This window comes from Epinephelus moara, chromosome 16 (assembly GCF_006386435.1).
Source record: "Epinephelus moara isolate mb chromosome 16, YSFRI_EMoa_1.0, whole genome shotgun sequence".
NCBI lineage: Eukaryota > Metazoa > Chordata > Actinopteri > Perciformes > Serranidae > Epinephelus > Epinephelus moara.
The window spans coordinates 10,450,044-10,473,111 of NC_065521.1; the positions used below are offsets into that span (position 1 = coordinate 10,450,044).

The window sequence follows — 23,068 nt, forward strand, 5'->3', positions numbered from 1 at the left end:
ACCTTTACTATCAAAAGAGCCATTTTTTATCAAAAATGATTTAAAAGAAATATGTGTGGAGCCGCAAAACATATTTGAGGCTTTTAATGAAGGTAAAACAGCCTATAAAGTCTGAATGAGCCTATACTAATAGTCTAAATGAGCATTCATTCATATTTCACCACAAGATGGTTACTCTGCAGGGCACTATTTATGATTATTTGGTACTTTAACTTTGCTGAGCTGGCAGTGAAAGCAAACAAATGTGTCCACACACTACTAAATTCTCTATTTTATTCAGATGCTTTTACTTTTTGGATTTGGCATCCAAGCTAACCAGCTAGGAAGACAGGGGACGTGAATTAGGGCCAACCAGTTGTGCTGTGTTAATGTTGGTTTGACTGGACTATATTGGTTTATCAAAATTAAATTATTTTTTCTGTCAACTGATTTATCAACTGTTAAGTTCTGTTACTAAGAATTGTATTTAATTGTGAGTGTGGTATAGCATCCTAAAGTTTGATTTCGCCAAAGCGTGGTGGCATGGCGGTCTGTCTTTCTAGTTTGATGCGAACACAACAAGGGTTTTTGCCTGAACATCACGTCATCTGTAAAAAAGCTGAAGATGAAGAGAGGATGGCTTCTACAACAGGACAATGATCCTAAACACACCTCGAAATCCACAATGGACTACCTCAAGAGGGACATGCTGAAGGTTTTGCCATGGCCCTCACAGTCCCCCGACCTGAACATTGTTTAAAATCTGTGGATAGACCTCAAAAGAGCAGTGCATGCAAGACAGCCCAAGAATCTCACAGAGCTAGAAGCCTTTTGCAATGAAGAATGCGTGAAAATCCACCAAACAAGAATTGAAAGACTCTTAGCTGGTTACAAAAAGTGTTTAGAAGCTGTGATACTTGCCAAAGTGGGTGCTAAGTACTGATCATGCAGGGTGCCCAAATGTTTGCTTCAGGCCCTTTTCAATTTTTGTTATTTTGAAACTGTAAAGAATTACTATTAAAAAGTAATTTTGCTTAAAATATTGAAGAAATGTGTCACCTTTAACTTAATGCCTTTCGGAAATCAGTTCATCGCCTACTTACTTAAAGGGATAGTGCACCCAAAAAATTCAGCCATTATCTACTCACCCATATGCCAATGGAGGCTCAGGTGAAGTTTTAGAGTCCTCACAACACATGCAGAGATCAAGGGAGAGGGGGTAGCAGGAAAACTCCACCTAATGCGGTGTACAGAGAGGCGTTAAAGCTACAGGCTACAGTGAGGCTAAAAACAGAGTTCAAATGACGTTTTTCCAAACAACTTTTTATGCCGGGGCTTCAGGACAGTTGGATCACAATGGACGAGCAGTATGGAGATATTTTGTGGTTTCAATTATGTGTTTGTTTTTGGACGTTTTATTCTGGGGCGCCGTCAGCCTCCATTAGGTGGAGTTGTGTTGCTACCCCCTCTCCCCTTGGATCTCCGCAAGTGTTGTGAGGACTCTAAAACTTCACCTGAGCCTCCCTCGGCATATGGGTGAGTAGATGATGGCTGAATTTTCATTTTTGGGTGCACTATCCCTTTAACCATTCAGTTGAAGAAATTTTGACCACAGGTGCCCAAACCTTTGCATGCAACTGTATGTTCCACCTGCCTATCTTGTTTCACTTGGAAATACAACCTTATACTAAAGCTAGATCTCAAAATGCTGTTTCATCTGGACTTAAAGCAGATTTTTAAATTTTGGACAGAGCCAGGCTAGATATTTCCACCCTGCCTCAAATCTTAAGCTAAACTAAGCTAACCATCTCCTCGGTCTAGCTTCATATTTTGTTTACAGACATGAGCATGCTATTGTAGTATATTATAGTGTAGTTTCAAAAATATCCCGCTATTCCTTCAAAATCTGACATAAAATACTTTGAGGTTGATATCTGTAATGTTATCAGTACAATTTTAATAGTATAGTTTCTTCGGCTAGAAAAAGTAACACTATGCACCAAAACATCTCACAGCCCTGCAGATTACGTTTATTGTAATGGAGCAGTAAAAGGAAAGTGACATGTCAGCATCTTCGTTATGTAAAACTGTAAACAATGAATGGTGACAGCAAATGGTCAGCGAGGTACATGCTGATGTACAACTCAGCACAGCACACTGACTCAGCACAGTGATCATCTCTGCACGACACAACATGAACACAGACATGGAGACACAGATAACACACACAGCAGGTAGAAAACATCGCATTTTCTTCCGTGATTCAGTGCCTCTCACTGATCAGTGCCCAGACAGGAAAAGTGTTAGAAAGGACCAAAGGGGCTTTGGATGAGCAACACTCAGCAGCACACAGCCATATACACACTCAGTGTTGAAAGGATCTCCTGCATTAACAGCAGTGACTCAGTGTTATCGACCCCGGGGCTGTCTAACAGTCTGTAAACCTCTGTTTGCTAGCATTTGTCGGCTGGGAACGCACAGAGATTTCAAGCAGGCTCTAGAGTGTCGCTGGTGGGAGTGAGTCACACTTTCCCACACACAGATACACACCCCCTCCCTCTCCCACTCTGCTCAACCTATGGGGTGCAAGTCGTGAGTTGCATTACCACTGCAGTCTGCTCTGTCCTGATGAGGGGGGGGGGCTTTATTAACCCTTTGAGTCTCTGCATCAAACTCTTTTCTCGCGTTGTGTTTTGTTTAGTCCTGTCAACTCTGTCACTGTTTGTCTACTTTCAGCAGCCAGTATATGGACCTCCATGCTCCAGCTGTGCAGAACAGTTGTTTTTGAAATACACTAAGATTAGTCAAGGTCAAATCATCATGGATAGCAAGGGCACACTGTCTTTCATGAGAGAAACCGCAGTGTCTCCTCTGCTGCAGATACACAGGGGGACGAACAATGACTGTGTGTTCGTTTGTGTGTGTGTGTGTGTAAAGTCATGTCTTTTCACAGTTCCGTGTGCGTCCAGATTATCACACTTGACAAAGTGGTGTTCTCTATCCATCAAACATCCTTTCCTCATCTACTCCTACTCCTCCTGTCTTTCTCCACTTCCTCACCCTCACAAGGTCCCTGACACGTGCCGCCTCTTCCTTTCATCTCATTGGCTTTCCCTTCTCCTCTCCTTCCTCTCCCCTTCTTCAACCCCTCTCTCACTGCCGATCTCTTTTCTCTACGTCTGTGTTTCCGTCTCGTCAGCAGAGAAGCTGCTTGCGTGTGTCTACCTCACTCGGGCTGTTCGTGGTTGGGGATGGTGTTATGTAACTTAATAAATCCTGTATGATGTGCCGTGATGTGGTTTCATCTGTTATGACAGCAGCCAGAGCTGGAGATCATGCTGCCTTCTCGGGCCAATGTCACACTCTGCAGAGTATTACAATATTATGATAACTATGTTACACAATTGACAATGAATATTTATACACTTTTTGTCCAAGTCATACTTATGTCATTTGTACATTAAATCTCAGTGACAAATAGACATGACTGATCTTATTCTGTCCTTTTTTTCCTTAAGTGAATGCACGTGAAGGATATCTATCAGTCATCAATCTGTTGCCTGTAGCTCTGATCTAAACAGTCCCAGCAGACAATCAAATTTAAGTAATGGCTGCAGGCTTGTTCCCATTCATTTTTCCTGCATCCTGTGTTTCATCTTCATCTCTTTGATTCACTATTGAGACAGTTTGTTACATCACCTTTTTATAAATGGATTAAGCAGATTGATAATTAATTGGAATTGAAAAAAAAAACATTGATTAAACAGGATTTGGTGGAATTAGGCCTTTTTACTCTGGATTTAACTAAACACACGCAAGCTGAACAAAATGTGCAGCACTCAACCCTGTCTGACATGTGTGTCTTCATGTGTGCATTCATGTGTGTGTGTGTGTTTCCCCATGCATATTAATGCAAGAGGATTGTACGGGGAGATGTAGTAAGAGAGCGAGCAGGTGGTGCTTTGACCCAGTGTGACATCTGCAGTGTCACAGCCAATGGTAATAACAGATTTTTGTTATTATTTATTTTTCATTAAGACACGGTTTGTTAAAAACACAGCGAGAGTGTTTTCTTAATGTGGGCTGTGATGTATTTGAGCCAGCTTGTGTCATTGTGCATTCACTGAGTGACTGGTCAGTGTTACATTTGTTGGCTGTGTGAAGCCTTTTGCCTTGATTTTTATGTCTCTACGCCGGCAACAGCCGTGGCCCGAGGCATTATGTTTTCGAGTTTGTCTCATTCTCATAAACGCAATATTTCAAGAACAGCTCAAGGGCGTTTCTTTAAATTTGGCACTAATGTCCACTTGCACCCAACAATGAATTGATTAGATTTTGGTGGTCAAAGGTCACTGTGACCTCACCAAGTATGATTTGGTCATGAAGGTAATCATGAAAAAAAATAAAATGATGAAGTGATGACATTCTAAGTCCAAAAGGTCAAACGTCAGCTTCACTGCGACATCATAATGTTCTGCAGAAACACGTTTCTGGCCATGACTCAGCATCATAATTCAGGAACAGAAGGGGAGACATTTGGTCAGATACTGATGGTGACACTAATCTTGGGTGTCCATCTTAGGGTTAGGGTTGTATAGATGTTCTGTGCTGCTGGGTTGAGGATGTGTGTGAAGCATCCATGTTACAGAATTTCTTGCTTCTTTGCAGCAACATCCATATTTAAAGCATTGCCTACTGTCATGGCAACGTTTGAGTCTGGACAGACATGGATATAAGCTGTAACTGCAATTGACAGGCTCACGGAGGCGTTCAACCACGAGGCAGTAATACTAATTTTTCTAATATATTTTGATTGGATTTCACACAAATGTTCGTTAAAATATTGGCCACTTCAGCCCCCCAAAAAATCATATATTGTCCAAGTGTAGAAATGTTTCTCTCAAAAATAAGTCACTCAATGAATCTGTGTGTTGTGGTTGAGAGGTTATGACGTGCAGAATTTTAATCAGCTGTCTCTACAACTATGATCCAGCCCTTCAACAAAAATATTTGGCCCCTCGACAAAACTTTCATTGTTTTTATCTAAACTTTTATTTTTAAAAAATGTAAATCTACTGTAGATAACATTGTAAATACATGGCTCATTTAAACCTCAGTTAATATGACTTGAACCTGCCCTCATGTAAGGAGAGGCATGCAAACCGTGGACACTGTGTCTCGTTCTTTGTCAGGCTTTTTGAACAGCACATGGTGGTCAAATAACTAAGTACTGTGAGTGAAGTGACACTTAATAAAATATATAATATATATATATATATATATATATATATATATATATATATAAATATCACAGATAATATAATCCACTTCACTTCAAGATACAGGTGGTGATTATTATTAAAGAAATACTTTATGTAATACTTGCTGAAACTGTTGATATGTCCTGACAGTAGTACATGAGGCAGATAATATGTGAAAAAAATCATGTTCCTCTGCCTCCTCGTAGCGCTCCTAATGGCATTTGCAAAAATCTACTAACAAAAATAACCAGTCAGAGCCAGGAGGTGTCTCTAACACAGTTGTCAATCACTGCTCGTGCCCTTGCTGCACAGCCAACAATAGTGGAAACGGTAAAGACAAGTAAACAGGGGAAGACCCACAATGAAAAGCAAGCTAAAAAGAAATAAGTAAACATCGGAGGAGATTTTCCAAGGTAGAGAGAGCTTTGGTACCTGAAAGGATTCAAAACCAAAATATGAGTGACTTGACCGAATAAGAGCATGTGCGGGGGAGGCAAGCTGTGTATTCAGTGTGAGCACGAGCAGTGCTAAGCCCCTTTTATGCTGCCTCTTCAAGGTGGGAATTTCACGCCAAGGCACAATCGCAGAATGGGGGCACAGAGTTATCCCCCATTTAAGCCAGCATCAGAGGTAGTAACAGCGCTAAAACAATGTATGTAAAATGGACAGCCAACAGGACAGTTGTGATGTTTTGACAACATGTTATGTGTATGACCCACCGTGGGGTATTTAAAAAGTAGCTGGTAGCAGCTAGTGGCTAACTCAAAGACGAAGAACAACAGCCAAAAATGTCCGAAAATAAAACAATGAGGTCTGGGAGCTACTCTCCCAGCAGAGGACGAGATCAGCCACCATTTAACAGGGATGCATGTCAGCACGTTGTCTGAAGTCACACACTGGAGTGGCCATTGTTTGGTTCTGTGTAAAAATGCAAAGATGGCATAAAGATGGACTTTGTGGCGGCCCTATAACGTGATCTCTGTGTAGAAAGGGCTTTAGACATTCCTTAGCTGTGATTGGTTGTTTTTCTTCAGGCCCAGTGGATTGTTGCAAATACCATCAGGAGCACGGTGAAGCCAGAGTAGCATGATTATTCAGATTACCTGTTATATGTACTTATGTCAGGGTATTGTGATAGTTTCAGCAGTTTCAGGTTTTGCTGATCTGGTCTGGTGTACAAGCTTTAACCAGTTAGATTTTTTTATGCAAACCGGCTGAACCAACATTTCTCATTACGACACATTCTGGCAAATTAAAAAGTAGCCTGCATCAGTAACCTGTACTGACACTAAATTCAACTTGTATTGCAATTGTAATAAACAATGACAATGTGATTCAAATAATACTCTGTTTAACAAACTTACTAATTAATGGAGATCAAATTTCAGTAGAGGGGCGAATGGTGCATGTTGTGTGTGTTTACCAGGAGGTTCTTGTGTTTTTTGGTGTGACAAGACATACTAGAGTTAGTCTCTCAAAAAAAGCTGAAATAGTGGTATAATTCGGTACAACGGTCTGGTCTGTTGTCTGGCTCAATATCAAACCAGTTTGACAATTTTTACACTGGCCCAAGTCTATGGCAGAGAAACAACACAGCATGTGGAGGTGTTACAGCAGGAAGGTGACTTACAGCAGGCGCCTCACATTTACACACATACACAAACCTGGCACTTAGGGGCACACTAAGTTGTTTGTGTGATGTATTATTGATGCAAATTATCCTCCTCTCTTCCCCTCCATGTGCTTTTTCCTTCTATCTCTGTCTCTCACTCTCAATGTGCCTCTCTGTCTCCCAACAGATACTGGCAAGACTTCATTACATACACCATGAATACCATGGCTGTGACAGAACATATTTACATTTGGCCTTTCCAGCTTCATAATTCCAGAATAAGCTGTGTTATCTCACTGATAGGGATAATGATGAAATGTTTATGAGACAATCTGTCCTCATCTCCCTGCATCCACACAGCCATGTGTGTGTCTGAGTGCTCAAAGCGGCAAATGGGAACCCTCACATGAGGTCACACACATGAACAAACGAAGCACACAGATGTGTGTCCTCACATACAGATGCAGATGCAAATGTCACTTCACTTTGCTCAGTTCAGCTACTCTCACTGGTATTTCGCCTGAGATGAGGCAAATGAGTGATGACTGGGTAGTTCTCCCGAATGGCTGAGAGGTGATTGGCTGCTGAGCCCTGATGTCCTGTCTTTGCCAAGTAAGTGTCAGCTTGAGTCAGCAGCACCATGCTGCATGCTGAGGCATTGAACGCAGGGGCAGTCAGCAAAACTCATTCCTTATTTGTGTGTGTGTGTGTGTGTGTGTGTGTGGTCACTCACTGGTCATGTCTCTGTTTCCCTCCAGCCTCTCAGTGTTGAGCTGAAGAACAGAGAGACCAGTTGAGGACAAAAGAAGCAAAAGGTTGCGCAAGAGGTCTGTCTGGCCCCATGTCTGCCCCTGCTCCAGCCAATCGGAGGTCTGCGCTGGGCTCTCGCCGGTAGGTAGCCAATAAGGACACGTTACTTGTTTTACGATGTCAGTGTTAGGATATTCAGTAAGATAGCTACAGGATAGCCACAAGAAGTATCTCTAGAGAAGAAAGGTTTTAAAGGAATACTTAATGTATAATAACATAATCATCAAAATATAATTTGTTACATTTGTCATCATTTATTACTTCCCTTGTGTTGCGTTGAATTCATGAAGAAAATGCTGTTTTTCTTGTGTGCTTCCACAGTGAACGAAGAATCCAAAAAAGGGGAAATCCTTGATGAATTAAAGTCATAGGGGGCCACGTTTACCAACAACAAAACAAAATCAGAGCCTCCGTTTACAAACTCTTGCAGTACAATCCAAGTCCCACTTATCCACTTGTACGCTCAGTATTTCCAAACACATGCATTTTTGCAAAAATCTGCGCTATTCAAAACACTTCCATGTGCGAGTAGCGTGCCTGGGCAAGCGTGTGTGTTTGAACTCTGTTCGTGCATCCCATTGAACAGAGTTCAATCACACACGCTTTTCCAGGTGCACAGCTCATCTGTGCATGAGATTGCTTATGCAGAATCAGGTTTTGGATTCTTCGTTCACCCTAGACACGTGACAAAAACAAAATTTTCTTTACAAATTTGACATAATACAGATGGGAAATTGATAGGGATGTCCCGATCACATTTTATTTGCATCCGATCCGATACGAGTCCTTTATTTTGAAACTGAGTCCAATACCGAGTCCAATCCAATACTTTGCAAAGCATGAAGAAAGAAAAAAAAATGCATCCAAGTTGTCCCATAAGGTTTGTTTTTTATTTAAATAGTATCCAAAAAGCTTATCTGTGGTTCAGCAGCACAAAATGTAAACAAATTCAATATCTTCTTCTTGTCTTCAACAAACAAAACAGGCCTATATCTTTTGTAGCGGTTTGACACATGAAACAAGTATTTTTCTTTTACTCAGTCAAACCCCACAAAGAAACCATAAAACCTATAAAACAGGTCCTTTAACACCAAAATTAAATTGTTTTTACCTGGTTTCTGTAGAACACAAGAATTATACTCAATTTTCAAAAATATAAATACAACAGTAATCAGTTTCAAGAAAGTATATATTTTTTCCACCAAAGAAAAGAAATGTTCTGCTCCGTTCAGTCAGTTCAATCCAGTTCAAACAAAAAACTCCACTCCGGGATTTCCAAATAACACACAGTTCACAGTTCACAGTTCAATTCAGTTCAATCCACACATTTCGCTAAACAAAAGGAAACTCCACCCCAGGTTTTCCCGCAACCAAGGAGGTAAAGAAAATCCACTGTTTGCTGTGACTCAGTTCAGTTTCAAAACAATAAATCAACCCGGTCCTAAGGTTCCAAATAAGGAATAATGAAATGGAAAGTAACCCCCGGCTTTTGCCAACTCACGGGACCGTGGGTGAATGCCGTAACGCTCCAGCGTTGTTTCGGGCGTGGAGGCTCCATAGGATCCCTTGATATCCGTGGCTGAATTTCTGATGTGAGGCCGGTGGCCGGATGGATGATATTCCACAGGGAAGTGCACCTATTTCGCGGACTTTGAGCGGTGTGAAATGCCATGGTAGGCCGAGTACGCAGAGGACTTCTGGTTCATTTCTCACTCGCCGGCGACTCTCGCCATACTGCCAGGAGCGGCATAATGTAGGGGCCGGTCTACCTGGGCTCAGCCGATTGAGCCATCCCACTGGCCGATAGCACCAGCGGGTGTGTCTGGAGGTACCTCAGTGTCTGGAGGTGAACAACATAGATGAAAAACCTGGCCATTGTTGTTGTTTTAATCTCGATCTTTTATTACCGATTCCGATTTTGTAAAACTAACGTGATCGGTGCCGATCGGATCGGGACATCCCTAGAAATTGATGTACAAAAAATGATCTTGTGGGTAAAGTATTCCTTTTACCTCCGTCATTGCATATTGCAGTGTGATGGGCCTGGTTGTGTTTATCAAGTGTCTCAGAGCAGGTACTCAGTCCTGGCCAAAAATCTTAGAGTGATGTAACCCTGGTCCTACTTTTGTGACTAGGAATATTACCATTTAATCAAGTTACTAACTTTGAAAATGACTCCTATCCCTGCTGATATTTGGGAGTTGCCGTTCTGTGGGAGGACGGACATTACTGATGACAATAAGGTAATTGCAGATACAGTTTGGTGAAAAAAATTTTTTTGTGACTGCCATTGTGCACAGTGAAAAAGAGAACACATGTTCTCCACAAATAAAGAAGTCCTCTCAAACTTACAACAACAGAAAAAACGTAGTTTTGCCACAGTGATGATTTGGGTCTGTATCAACCACAACTGCAGCAATAATAAATCGGAACTTTGATTTTACAGCACCTCCAATGATGTACAGAGTCATTTCAGTTGCACAAGCTGCTTGATATTGTTCATATTGTTACCTAAGATCAGGTTATATTACAGAAATAACTACTTTTGCCCACCTGTAAGGAGGACCTATAAGGTAGCAAAGATTGTTGTTGAGAGGGGGGTGGCTCACAATTCTCAAACCTCAATAAAAAATATCCCATTGGACCCAAAGGCCATTTTTCCGACAGTCTGGTATCCTGAAAACAAACACCTATTGCTCCGACTTGCATTTTCCTTGAAATAGCTATCTCCCAAACAGACGCACATGGCTAATTATTACGCAGAATGGCAGCCCTGCCCACTATGGCTACTCTGCCTCTGATTGGCTAGCACTTGTTTCCTTCATTGGTTGGGTTGGTCAGGTTTAGGCATGAAGAGTGAGATTGGTTAGGGTTAGTAGAACATCATGCAGAATGAAGTAATCGAACCTTCCTACTATGGCGACTCTGCCTCTGGCTAGTCCTCGTTGCTGTTGCTTGGGTTGGTTAGATTTAGGCATTAGAAGTCCTGGTAGTACAGCCACCTCCTGTTCAGAGCACTTTATGCAAAGACTCAATCTGGCTGGTAGATGAATTGGTTAGGGTTAGGGTAAGAACATCAGGGTAAGCCAGTCAGAGGGAGAGTAGGGTTAGGGGTTAGGGTCATGTCTTGCCATAGTAGGAAGCTCTGATGATGCCATTTTGCATAATAATTAGCCATGTGCTTCCATTTGGGAGGGTTTGGGGCATATTTTCAGAGAACTGTCCCTTCCAAACAATGTGCGGTTGTTTTCAGGATAATGGGCTATCAGACACAATTTCCTTTCAATCCAGTGGGACATTTTTTGGACTATTTGGGCTTCAAATTTATGGACTGACAGAACAATGGAATGGCACCGTTGAAAAGGGAATTGGACAGTGGATGAGAGGATTCCATGTTTCTTTTGGTGATATGCTCCACAGTCCACAGGGGCTTTTCTGATGTAATTGACAATACTGCACAATATATGCAAGAAGCAGCACAAATATAGGTATTATAAAACATGAGGATATGTCATGCAGATGAGTGAAGTTGCCTGCTGTTACTAATTGTACAGTGGGATGCAAAAGTTTGGGCACCCCTGATCAAAATTTCATTTGCTGTGAATAGTAAAGAAATAATGAACTGATCTCCAATCTTTAACAAAAGGCATGAAGTTAAAGGTGACACATTTCTCCAATATTTTAAGCAAGATTACATTTTATTTCAATCTTTTCCAGTTTCAAAATAATGAAAAAAGAAAAGGGCCTGAGGTAAAACTTTGGGCACCCTGCATGGTCAATGCTTTGTAGCACCACCATTGGGAAGTATCACAGCTTCTAAATGCTTTTTGTATCCAGTGAAAAGCCTTTCAGTTCTTGTATGAGTGATTTTCACCCATTCATCCTGCAAAAGGCTTCTAACTCTGTGAGATTCTTGGGCTGTCTTGCATGCACTGCTCTTTTGTGGTCTGTCCACAGATTTTTAATGATATTTAGGTCGGGGGACTGTGAGGGCCATGGCAAAACTTTCAGCTTGCTCCTCATGAGGTAGTCCATTGTGGATTTCGAGGTGTATTTAGGATCATTGTCCTGTTGTAGAAGCCAGCCTCTCTTCATCTTCAGCTTTTCCACAGATGGTGTGATGTTCTGCACACTTTTTTCTCCAAACATACCTTTGCTCACTACCTCAAAAAAGTTCTATTTTCACCCAGCCTTTCCTAATGGTAATTGTGAACAAGCCATAGCCCCTAACAAGCTGATTAAGGTCTGAGACCCTGGTAAAAGTTGTCAGAGAGCTCAAATGTCTTGACTTGCCCAAACTTTTGCATGATGCTTCTTTCCTTTTTTCCACTCTAAAATTGTACAAAACAAAAATAATATTCATCCTTAACTGCATGCCTTTTGGAGATCAGTTCATTTTCTACTCACTTAACTATTTACAATAAAAGAAATTTTGACCAGGGGTGCCCAAATTTTTGCATGCCACTGTATAAACATTTGATTTTTTAACCACGTGAGCGGCTTGCTAGCATTTACTTTAAGTGCTTTTTGGTAAATATCATTATGACTTAGTAACTTGTTTGTCTGTACATATAAAGCCCCCACATAATATGTTTATATTCTCTGCAGTTTGAATTGTATCACTGTCTTATATCTCAAACAGCAAGTGTCATAGAACTACGCTATATCATCATCATTTCAACGGCTTTTCACTCACTTCTACAGCTGAGTGTGTCATGAAACAGTGATACCACTCTCCTCAGAAAAGTCCTTCTCCTTGCTGAAAGTCAGTATATGAATCTTCGTCTTCAGTAGGGGTGTTTGTAGTTGTAAGTTAACTTTCAGCAACATTCCTACAAGTGATTGCACTTATCCTGCAAGTGTATTAATATATCGTTCCTATTCACATTTTCTCTTTCTTTCATCAGCCTTTTCTTGAGTGTCTGTTATTTTTTGTAGCTCAGTTATGTAGCTACAAATTAAACTGTTACATTACCTTTTTATTTAGATTTGTGTGTAAAGGCACACTGTGTTTGCCCTGTTTATGTGTGTGTGATGTAATTATTTCTAAACTGAACATTTTCTAAGAACAGCTTTCTTCCAACTCAAACAGCTGTTGTAAGAACTCTTATCCAACTCAGTACCACTTTCTTATATGTGCCTGTTGGCAATGGTTATGAGTTGTAGACAACTGCATGATAAATAGTTAACAAATAATTTACTAAAGCTTTGTAGATCTGTTTTTAACCATTTAAAAGTACAAACATAGGGCTGCCAGGATGTGAAAAATCTCCCTGGCTGGTGTTTATCCCCCTCCTCTTTTTACCTTTTTAGTTCATCAAGTAGAAGCCACCGATGGACATTCTGATCTCTGACCTTCAGGAAGTGCTGCAGAGCACGTGAATTAAAGTTATTAACAACTTACTGTTATTAATGGTATATCTCTGCAGACCACTTGGCTTATTAGCAAGATACTCCATACCTTTCACAACCTGGCAACCCAAAAGTTTTTGTAAGTAAAGAATTATAAAATATTTTTTAGCGTTAATAACATAATGATAAACAGCCTAAAAGGCCCATGCCATATTAGAAAGTGGTACCCTGAACTCTTACTCACCTCTCGTTCTTTCTCCCTCTCTGTTGGTGTCATGGATGAGTCAGCATTTTATTCCAGTTTGTTCTTGTACTTTTTGTCATTTAGCTCTAATGATCCTGATGGAGGAGCTGTGGTATTACTGACAATAAGATGGACTTAAATTAGAGGCAGTCAGTGTTCTCTTACACATTGACCTGTGAAAAGCAACCTGAACACACTTTATTGAGTATATTGATGTGTTTCTCTTACATCTACATGACCTCTGTGGCCTGTTTACAGCAAGCAGTAGGCATAAGACCATGTTATTGAGATTTCACCCCCCAAATTACCATTTGTATATCAGTTACTCCCCCAGTGTTACATTGAATTTGTGAAGAAACATTTGTTTTTCTTGCATACCTCCAGTGAATGAAAAATCCAAAAACTCTTGATGAAATGACGTCAATAGGTTTCGCTTTTAAAACTATTCATTTACAAACTTTAACACAACTTGTGCAGTATAATCCAAGTCTCATTTATCCAGTCATATGTTCAGTACTTTCCAAACAGACAGCCTTTTATGACAGGAAACTGAACTGAAAGTGAAACTTATGCTCTTCAAAGTCAGACTCCATTGAAAACAAAAACAGTAATTTTACCTTGCTGAACATTGGAGCTGTTGGTCTATCGCTGCCTTGATCAATTATGCTGTGTCTCAAATCGTGTACTTCTATACTTACACTTAATATTTTGAGTGCATAAGTGCATTCACACTGAGAAGTATGGAAAAATGCAGTGCACTATGAGTACCCGGATGGTGCACTCAAAACGGTCAAGAAGTTCAGTGTGGAACTACGGACACTTCTCACCCTCAATGGTCGCCATCTTGGCTACGTAGCAGAAGGGGAGGGACCTTATTTCAAACTGGAAATGGCAGCTGGGGACTGTGCGACCGTGAACGTCGCTGCGTTGTACAAATACATGTGTTTTTTGCACTAAGCACCACTATACTGTTGTCGGATATAAGCCAGCAGTATGTTTGTTGGGTTAATTTAGCAGTCAGTGATGATTTGGTACCGTGAACGATAACGCGAATGCTAATGCTAGTTTGCTAACTAGCTAATTTGCGGTCGTCATTTCCGGTGAGTGCACAACAGCCGTGTTTGGTTTGAGACAACACTACCCTGTCGAAATTCGCGCACTACACCAATAAGTACACAGTGCACATAGTATACTACATGGAAGTGTACTAACGGAAGTATGTGATTTGAGACACAGCACAAGTCTGTGTTATTGTGTGACCTTGGTGTTTTAAAGTAGTAAGTTGCCATGTTCAGCGAGGTATAATGTAGGGGTGGGGGGAAAAAATAGATACAGCATCGTATTGCGATATTTGTGTGTGACAGTATCATATCATCACACAGTAGCAAGTATTGATTCTTTGTTTTATAAATTATTAATATGGCAAGAACAAATTACACTTTAGGTAGCCTACGAAAAAAAATATAATGGCTTTTTCAGTCCACTAGATACATTTTGCTGCCAAAAAAAGTGCTGAAGTGAGATTAATAGATTGAAAGCTTCAACTTAACTTACTGTAACTTACATAAAACAGATGTTAACATAGTTTTCCTTTGAGATATTTACAGTTGAAAAAAAGGCAGTAAATCACAATATATTGCAATATATGTTATTACAGTACTTTCGCAATATATTTCAATTGAACTAATATTGTATCGTGACTAAAATATTGTGATGATATTGTATCGTGTTTCCTAACCCTAGTAAACTTACTGTCTTTGTCAATGTGATCTGGCTTTGAAGAGATCATAGGTAAGATTCACCTTTAGTTCAGTTCCCCGTCGTAAAGGGCTGTCTGATTGGGAAGTACTGAACATATGACTGGATAAATGAGACCTAGAGTGTACCGCACGTGTTCTGTGAGAGTTTGTAAACAGCTGTTTTGATATAGTTTGCTGTTGTTAAGCATGGACTCCTTTTACTTTAACTCATAAAGAATTTTCTCAGTTTTTGGATTCTTTGTTTACCATGGAGGCATGCGAGAAAAAAAGTTTTCCTCATGAAATCCACATAACATGGGGCGAGTAATTGATATACAAAAGGTTTGTAGGGACGTGTGTTCCTTTAACCCTCAGACTAAATGTTCTTACTCTGCAATGCAAATGCTGCAGTAATGCAGTATACAGACTGTATGTTTTAAACCTAATGTGTACAATAGGATGCATTGATTTACGTCTGTGGTCCAGTTTTACACAGTCACTACTTTAATAATATGGAGAGCCTCTTTGGCATTAATATTGGCTGCTTATCAGAAGAATAAATGGTTTGACTGCATATTGCCAAAAATCCACTTATACTAATTGTGTGTCAAGTGATTTTTATGTGTTTTGACCAGTCATCTCATCCAGATGTTGCAAGCCATATATTTATGTGTGGGTCACAGACAGATACCCTCTTAAACTGAAGCCAAGATGTCTGGTCAGTGGTCATAGTGGTTTTATTGGTATGGTAATATGTAGCTACAGACAGTTCAATCTGTAGCTGTGGTGTCCTCCTCTCTTTCATCTCTTTTCCTCAGATTCAACCCTCTGAAGGTGTTGCAGCCCAAACGTCGTTTGCAGCAAATACTGGCATCCTCGCCCGTCCCTGTGCCCAAGCCGGTATCGGGGTCGGGGACGGCTGCGCCAGCAGCCACGGCGCCAGTGGCCATTCCTGTGCCCGCGCCCCCTGCGTGAGACTCAATTCAGTTTCAGTCTCAGAGAGCATGCTCCGTAGCTGTAGCTGTAGCTTCGGCATGCACTGTAGCCACTAAAACAAGACCGAGCACACAGGCAACATTATGCTACCTGTCTCACTTTGACACTGTTTACATGAACAACTGGAACTCTCAGTGTTCATATTCAGATTAGAAGTTGGCATAAACAGCAGCAAACGACACAGACTTGTGTGTTTGTGTTGTAATGTCACATCACCCCAGAGTCTGTTGATGTCCTGGCAGCAAAAAAACACAGCCCTGTACAATAAAAAGACTGTCCTGAAAAATACATATTTTTCGTCTTACCTGTATTGCTATTTATCAATCCAGATTATTTTGGTGTGAGTTGCCAAGTGTTGGAGTTATCCGCCATAGAGATGTCTGCCTTCTCTCAAATATAATGGAACTAAAGGAACTAGATGGAACTCAACAGCAATGTCTCTTTCCAGACATCATGACCCTGACTCAAGATTATCCACAATTTCTGTCTATCGAACTACACCCATCAGTGTAAATTCAAGAAAAGAGACATCTCTACGGCTGATATCCGTAACACTCAGAAACTCACACCAAAACAATGTAGATCAGGGGTCTTCAACATTTTACAGGCCAGAGACCCTTAGCTCAAAGAGAGACATAGCAGGGACACCTACTACTGTACATACAGTTGCACTTGTGATAATTCTCTGAATATTTTCAGGTCTTCTTATGTTTGCACTTGTCGGTCGCTGCTAAGTTGCATGTCTCGCCTCATCCTCTTTTCTGGTAGTTTCTGAGGTGGATGGTGTGTCAGAGTCTGTTGCTTGAAAAATTATAAAACTATCCATTGTGGCTCACAAGAATGTCCAAGTACAGCTAATTGGTCAGTATGTTTGAGAAGAATGTAATTGTTAGCTAATTACTTCATCTTACCATCATAGATAAGTGGCGCACAGTGATTAAGGGTCCACTAGCTTACATGATTGCACAAGGATTCATGGGTAACAGTTAGTACGTTTACATGCACAGTTAAGGCGAGCCATGTTGTTACTGGCTTCCTCTACTACTACTACTACTGTTGCGCATTCAATGCTATCCGACTTCCAGGTTAAAGCCCAGAGCGGAAACTGTGGAGCATGTGCAGAGGGCCTAGTCCAGCTTGTGTTCAACTGACTGTACATGCAGGAATAATTCGACCTCCAATTGCATTTTCTAGGTGTGTTAGTCCAACTTTGAGAAATTTGATTTAGTACAATTTCAGTCAGACTAACATGTTTACATGTATTTTTAAAGAAAATAATTACATTTTCAAACAATAACATGGTGCCCACACACACACACCCACTGCTGTAACTCAGAGGACTCCCTAGGGGTCACGGACACCCTGTTGAAGACCCAGAATCTAGATTGGTAAATAGCACCACGGGTAAGAGAAAAAAATATGCATTTTTCATTTTGGGGTGAACTGTCCCTTTAAGAGTCACCAGGTAAATTTGTACTCTAGAACTGGAGAATTTCTAACACCATTTGGTCCATGTTCCATGTTAATGTTTGTAGCATGAAGTTGTGTTTAGAGGCTACGTGCACAGTAGAAATAGCGCAATCATTGTGCTGTGGAAGCATACTGTGATCAAAAGTGATCACTGGTCCACCACAGCTGTCAGTCAACACACAATGTTTGTTACGAACACTAACCAGTTCAACAACAGAGAGTTGGTGAGACACCGACATTGCCTGAAAAGAGAATGTGCTTTATGGTTTATTAAGAAGTGAGATGTGGCTGATCTAAAATGATTTCAGCCTCTGGAGCAAAGTCTCTGTCTCTACCAGGAACAAACAACATTGTAAAGGAATATTCCTGTACTCCACCCACTCACACTAACCAACACCTGACTCTCGGGCAACACTCGGCTCCTACAGTCTCCCTACAACTTCTCCCACCAGACTGTCACCCACCACCTACAGTCCAGACACAGGTCCCATTCCAGCAGATGAATGGGATAGACTGTCAGACCTGAAACACTCTTGTTCTGTGTATTCCGCCCCCTTCCAGGCTCACTGCTTCAGCTGCTTCCCTCTGCCTGTTTCTGTTCTGTCTTGGCTTTTGTCATATATTGATCTTCAAATAACTACCAAGTAGTCAATATCTGGCCTCCTCCCTTACTGTATCACACAGGACACGTATACTCAGCACAACTCTTTCCAAGGAGCTTGGGAAAGTTGAGGGTAGCCAAAAGAAAAAAAGATGTACATGTTTTCAAAAAGAAGTGAGTATTACACACTACTGTGTTAGTGTGTCAAATAAAGTCTCTGTTTTGGTATGCTAAACAGCTGCAAACTAAGTGTCTGAATACTACAACAAAGTGTAAAAGTGGCGCATGTGGATTAATAACATGTTCCTAATTTCAACTCTTAAATTACAGCTTGGTCAGTGGTCCTGCACTTCAAGCTATGACACTATACGTACCCTTCTAACATCACTTTTGCACGTCAGGTTCCACTCATTCCATGCATACAATGTCTTTTTAAAACAAACTTCTGTTATCACAAGAAACTACTGGTTAAATAGGTATGTTTGTTATGTTAAGTATGTGATGTAAGTTAAGTATGTTACGTAAGTCAGCTTACATAGGTAAGTTAAAATAAGCCAACTTTGTCATTTGGTTTCACACAGGGCATGAACAGTGATCCTGTTGACCCATCTATCCTACCTGAACTCCTCTGTACGCAGGCTTTGTCACTTTTAATACTACATTAACTGACTTCTTCCTTTGCGCCCATCAAAGGAAGATGGGCGCAAAGGAACTTAATCAACGTGAGCTTACTGGAAATTCTTCATTCATGGGAAGTAATTGCAATCCCTGTGTGCGGCTGTGGCTCAGAGGTAGAGCGGGTTGTCCACCAACTGGAAAATCAGCGGTTCAATCCCCACCTCCTCCAGTCTGTATGTCGAAGTATCCTTGAGCAAGATACTGAACCCCAAGTAGCAGGTGGCACCTTGTATGGTAGTCTCGGCCACCAGTGTATGAATGTGTGTGTGAATGGGTGAATGTGACTCATAGTGTAAAAAGTGCTTTGAGTGGTCAACTAGAAAGGCGCTATACAAGTGCAGGTCCATTTACCATAATAGATCCATCATGGGGCCTTATTCAGAAAAAATAGGCACAGTAGTCAATGGCAAAAATAGCAGATAATTTTTTGATCCCATAATATACATCACCAACTAGCTAGCTAACTTGCTAACTTAGCTTTGTTCATAGCATAAATGTAATGTTATCTTACCTGATGTGTTTTATTCAGCAACTCCTGGTCATTTTATCAGCTGGGAAGCAAAAGACAAGCAAAACCTGTTGCTAGTGTGAGCATATGCCACTAGGAAACACAAAGCTATTATAGATTCAATGTGAGCGAAAGCTATGACGTCACTTCTGTGGCTTTTGTAGTTTTAAATTATGTATTTTCAGTCTTATATTTCAATAGTTTTACAACAAACTATGATGCGCGATCTTATCTTATCTTTTTAAATCTACAAACATATGTGTAATTCATGGCACAGTTCAATTAGGATCAATCAGGAGAATAATTACTGAGCATATTTTTTCCAAAATAAGGTCCTACAGTGGTCCCCAAGGAGGGGGAGGGACTTTGTTTCTCGTTTATGACTGCCACGTACAGTGTCATAGTTTAAAGTGAAGGGCCACTGACCAAGCTGCCGTTTTGAAGAGTTGGGAGTGAGAGTGTGCTGGGAGAAAATTCATTAAGTAAAAAACAACCATCTCAGTAATGTCCTTTATACAACAATATCTAACTAATGTTTGCTAGCATTAGCCACCATATGCTAGTGTTCATAGCAGACCATGTAAGGCTGTAGCAGCAACACCCTTGTGTGTATTGAATTGAGCAACCGTTCATTGATTGCTTATGAATATAAACTCTTGTAAAAGTAAGATTTAGTTATTTTGTCCTCTAAAAGTTACACAGTCTCACTTGAAGGTGCAACATTTGGATAATTCTCTTTCTCGCTCAGTTTGTGTGTTGAAAAAGTTCCAGCAGGTTAAGTTTATGTATAAAGATACTGAGTTTGGTGCAACACTGTGTCCATGTTTTGGATTTCAGTGTGGCAGCGTAGAGTTATCGGGTCCTGTGTGACAATCCCTCATGGCTGCTCCGATTGGTCCCGCTTGTTTCCTCTTCCCTCCGTGGAGGCCAGTGATTGGGCAACAGTCATGTTCTTTTAAAGTAACAGGTCATTGCAACATTCACTGTGTCATACAAAATCACTTATTATAAAACATTTACAATATTTAGTGTCAGCGAGGAATGTCTTGACAGAAGTTGCCCATCACAGATCACCCCTCCTTTTCCTGTCTACCACTGATGTAACTGTACTGTGATACTCAACTAATTTATTTTCCTCAGCAGAATAATTGAGGTGAAAATATGTGTTTATTTTACATTTATAAACATTATTTGGATAATATGTGGTCTTACATGGTTTCTAAGGTGATTTGGGCGAATGTATCATTGTGTGACATGGATTAGTTTAAAGGAATAGTTTGGCATATTAGCATTAGCATATTAGGAAGTATGCTCATTCGCACTCATGCCAAGGGATAGATGACCAGATCAATACTACTATCATTTTGTTTGATTGTTAAGCATAAAGCTAGAGTCCATGGAAGTATTATCAGAACTGGATACTAGATCCCAAGATGGCGCCTATTCGGTCCAATCAGAATTGCTCACCTGGTGCATACGCCAAAAATGTTTCAAGCTGTTGACTTTACTCCCAGGGTATGTGGCCCACTGAAAATGCACAGTAGTGTTTCTCCTGCTGGCTATTTCCACAAGTTCCTGCTCAGCCAATACACTTCACATTGTGATGACACCACAGATTTTTAAATCAGTTTTCCTGCCTCAAGATAAGTTTAAAAAAAAAAAACCTCCATGGATCAAATTTTCTCGACGAAAGAAATAATAATTGATTCTTTTTGCTAGTCGAGGTGGCCTTTCAACTGTCTCTTACAGTGATAGTCCATGGGAAGAAGTTTTTGAGCCGCAGGGGAATTTTAAGCTGCAATACTGGGAGTGACCACTGGAAAAAATTGAGAGCAAGGCTGAGCGGTGGCCCTGTATCCAGTTGATCCATGCTAGAGTCCTACTACTTGGCACAAAGACTGGGAGCACGGGGAAACAGCTCATTTGAAAGCCAAATCATCCAACTACCAGCAACTTCAAAGCTCTCCAATGAACACATTGTTTTATTGTATTTTCAGGAGAAAGTTTCATAAAACAAAAATCCTAGATCAGGGCTTCTCGAGGTTTTGATGACTGGGAGCCATTTCAAGGAGCCAGCATATGATCAAGGGCCACACATTTTCTGCGACATACTGTATAATACCATGACTTTTGATGACTTTTGTTTATGACATATTATACTATGACTTTTTAAAAAATACTGTTCTGTGAACTTTTTTTGACATACTATACTATGACTTCTTTATGCCTTTTCTGTGACATACTGTATAAGACTTCTTGATGACTTTTCTATGACATACTATATCATCACTTTTTAGAAAATACTATACTATAACTTTTTTTGACAGACAGACTTTTTTATGACATACCATAGTATCACTTTTTCTGACTTTTCTGTGACATTCTGTGTAAGCCTTTTTTATGACTTTTTTATGACATAATATTCTATGACTTTTTATGACATGCTATACTAGGCTTTCTTTCAGACTATGACTTTTATGGCATACTTTCTATGGCTTTTTATGACTTCTTCTTGCTTATTACTTACTAAACTATGACCTTTTATGACTTTTCCCAAAAAACTATACTATGACTTTATAGTGACTTTTTTTACATACTATGCCATGGTATTTTTATGACTTTTATGACATACTGTACTATGACCTTTTTACATACTATACTATACCTTCTTTATGACTTTTCTATGACACATTATACTTTGACTTTTTGATAACTATTAATGACATACTGTGACTTTTTTATGATTTTTCTATGACATACCAAACTATGAATTATTTGGCATACTTCACTATGACATACTATGCTATGACTTTTTGTGACTTTTCTATGACATACTATGGATTTTTAATAACTTATTGATGACATACTAAGACTTTTTTAAGACTTTTCTTTGACTTACTATACTATGACTCTTCCATGACTTTCTGTGACACACTATACCATGACTTTTTTATAACATTTTGTATGATGTGATTTTTCACATACTAAACTATGACTATTTTGTGACTTTTGCATGACATACTATAGTATGGCTTTTTGGAAATACTATACTATATCCTTTTGGAAATACTATAGTATGACTTTTTAGTGACTTTTGTATAACATAGTATGACTTTTTAATAACCTTTTTGACATACTTTGACTTTTTATGATTTTTGTATGACATACTATAGAGTGATTTTTTTGACATACTAAACTATAACTTTTTGGAAATACTATAACTTTTTTTAGTGACTTTTCTATAACATACTGTGACTTTTTCAATAACTCTTTTGACATACTCTGAATTTTATAAGTTTTCTATGACATACTATATGATGACTTTTTTAGATGACATATACTAACACTTTACAAAAACTCAATCTGTCTTTTTCTCTATGGTCGCACCACAATGACATCCTGGATTCTCAAACCTCAATTTGGAGTGAATGAACCTAGCTGTTTCCTCCTGCTTCCAGTCTTTATGCTAAGCTAAGCTAATCACCTCCTGGCTTTTAGCTTAACATTTAAAAGACACACAAGAGAGTGGTACAGAGCTTCTTCACTCTTGAGGTGAATAAGCATACTTCTCAAATAGCTGTTTTAATTAAACATTATAATCTGGCCTCATAGTGCAGGATGAGGTTGTCTATATTATGGGCTGAGGAAGAAGCAGGGAGCAACTTCATCATCATATTGTGGTTACTCTACAGAAGAAGAATGACTTTCCTTGTGTTGTGTGGAGAGAAAGACTGGCAGGGATGTTGGATAGTCTTAGGGGTTGGATTGTGTTTTATCAATTCACAATCAACTATTGAGTGGACCTGTGTGTCCTTTAA

At 39.9% G+C, this 23,068-nt stretch overlaps 1 protein-coding gene across 1 annotated transcript in view; it reads left to right on the top strand.

The window, feature by feature from the left end:
• The window catches only part of snphb (syntaphilin b), a 37,030-nt gene that overhangs the window by 7,822 nt on the left and 6,140 nt on the right, over window positions 1-23,068 (top strand). The window contains exon 2 of the mRNA XM_050063842.1: window positions 7,611-7,743. Coding sequence (XP_049919799.1) covers window positions 7,694-7,743 — 50 coding nt within the window. The 5' untranslated portion in view covers window positions 7,611-7,693. The remainder of the gene's footprint in view (window positions 1-7,610; window positions 7,744-23,068) is intronic.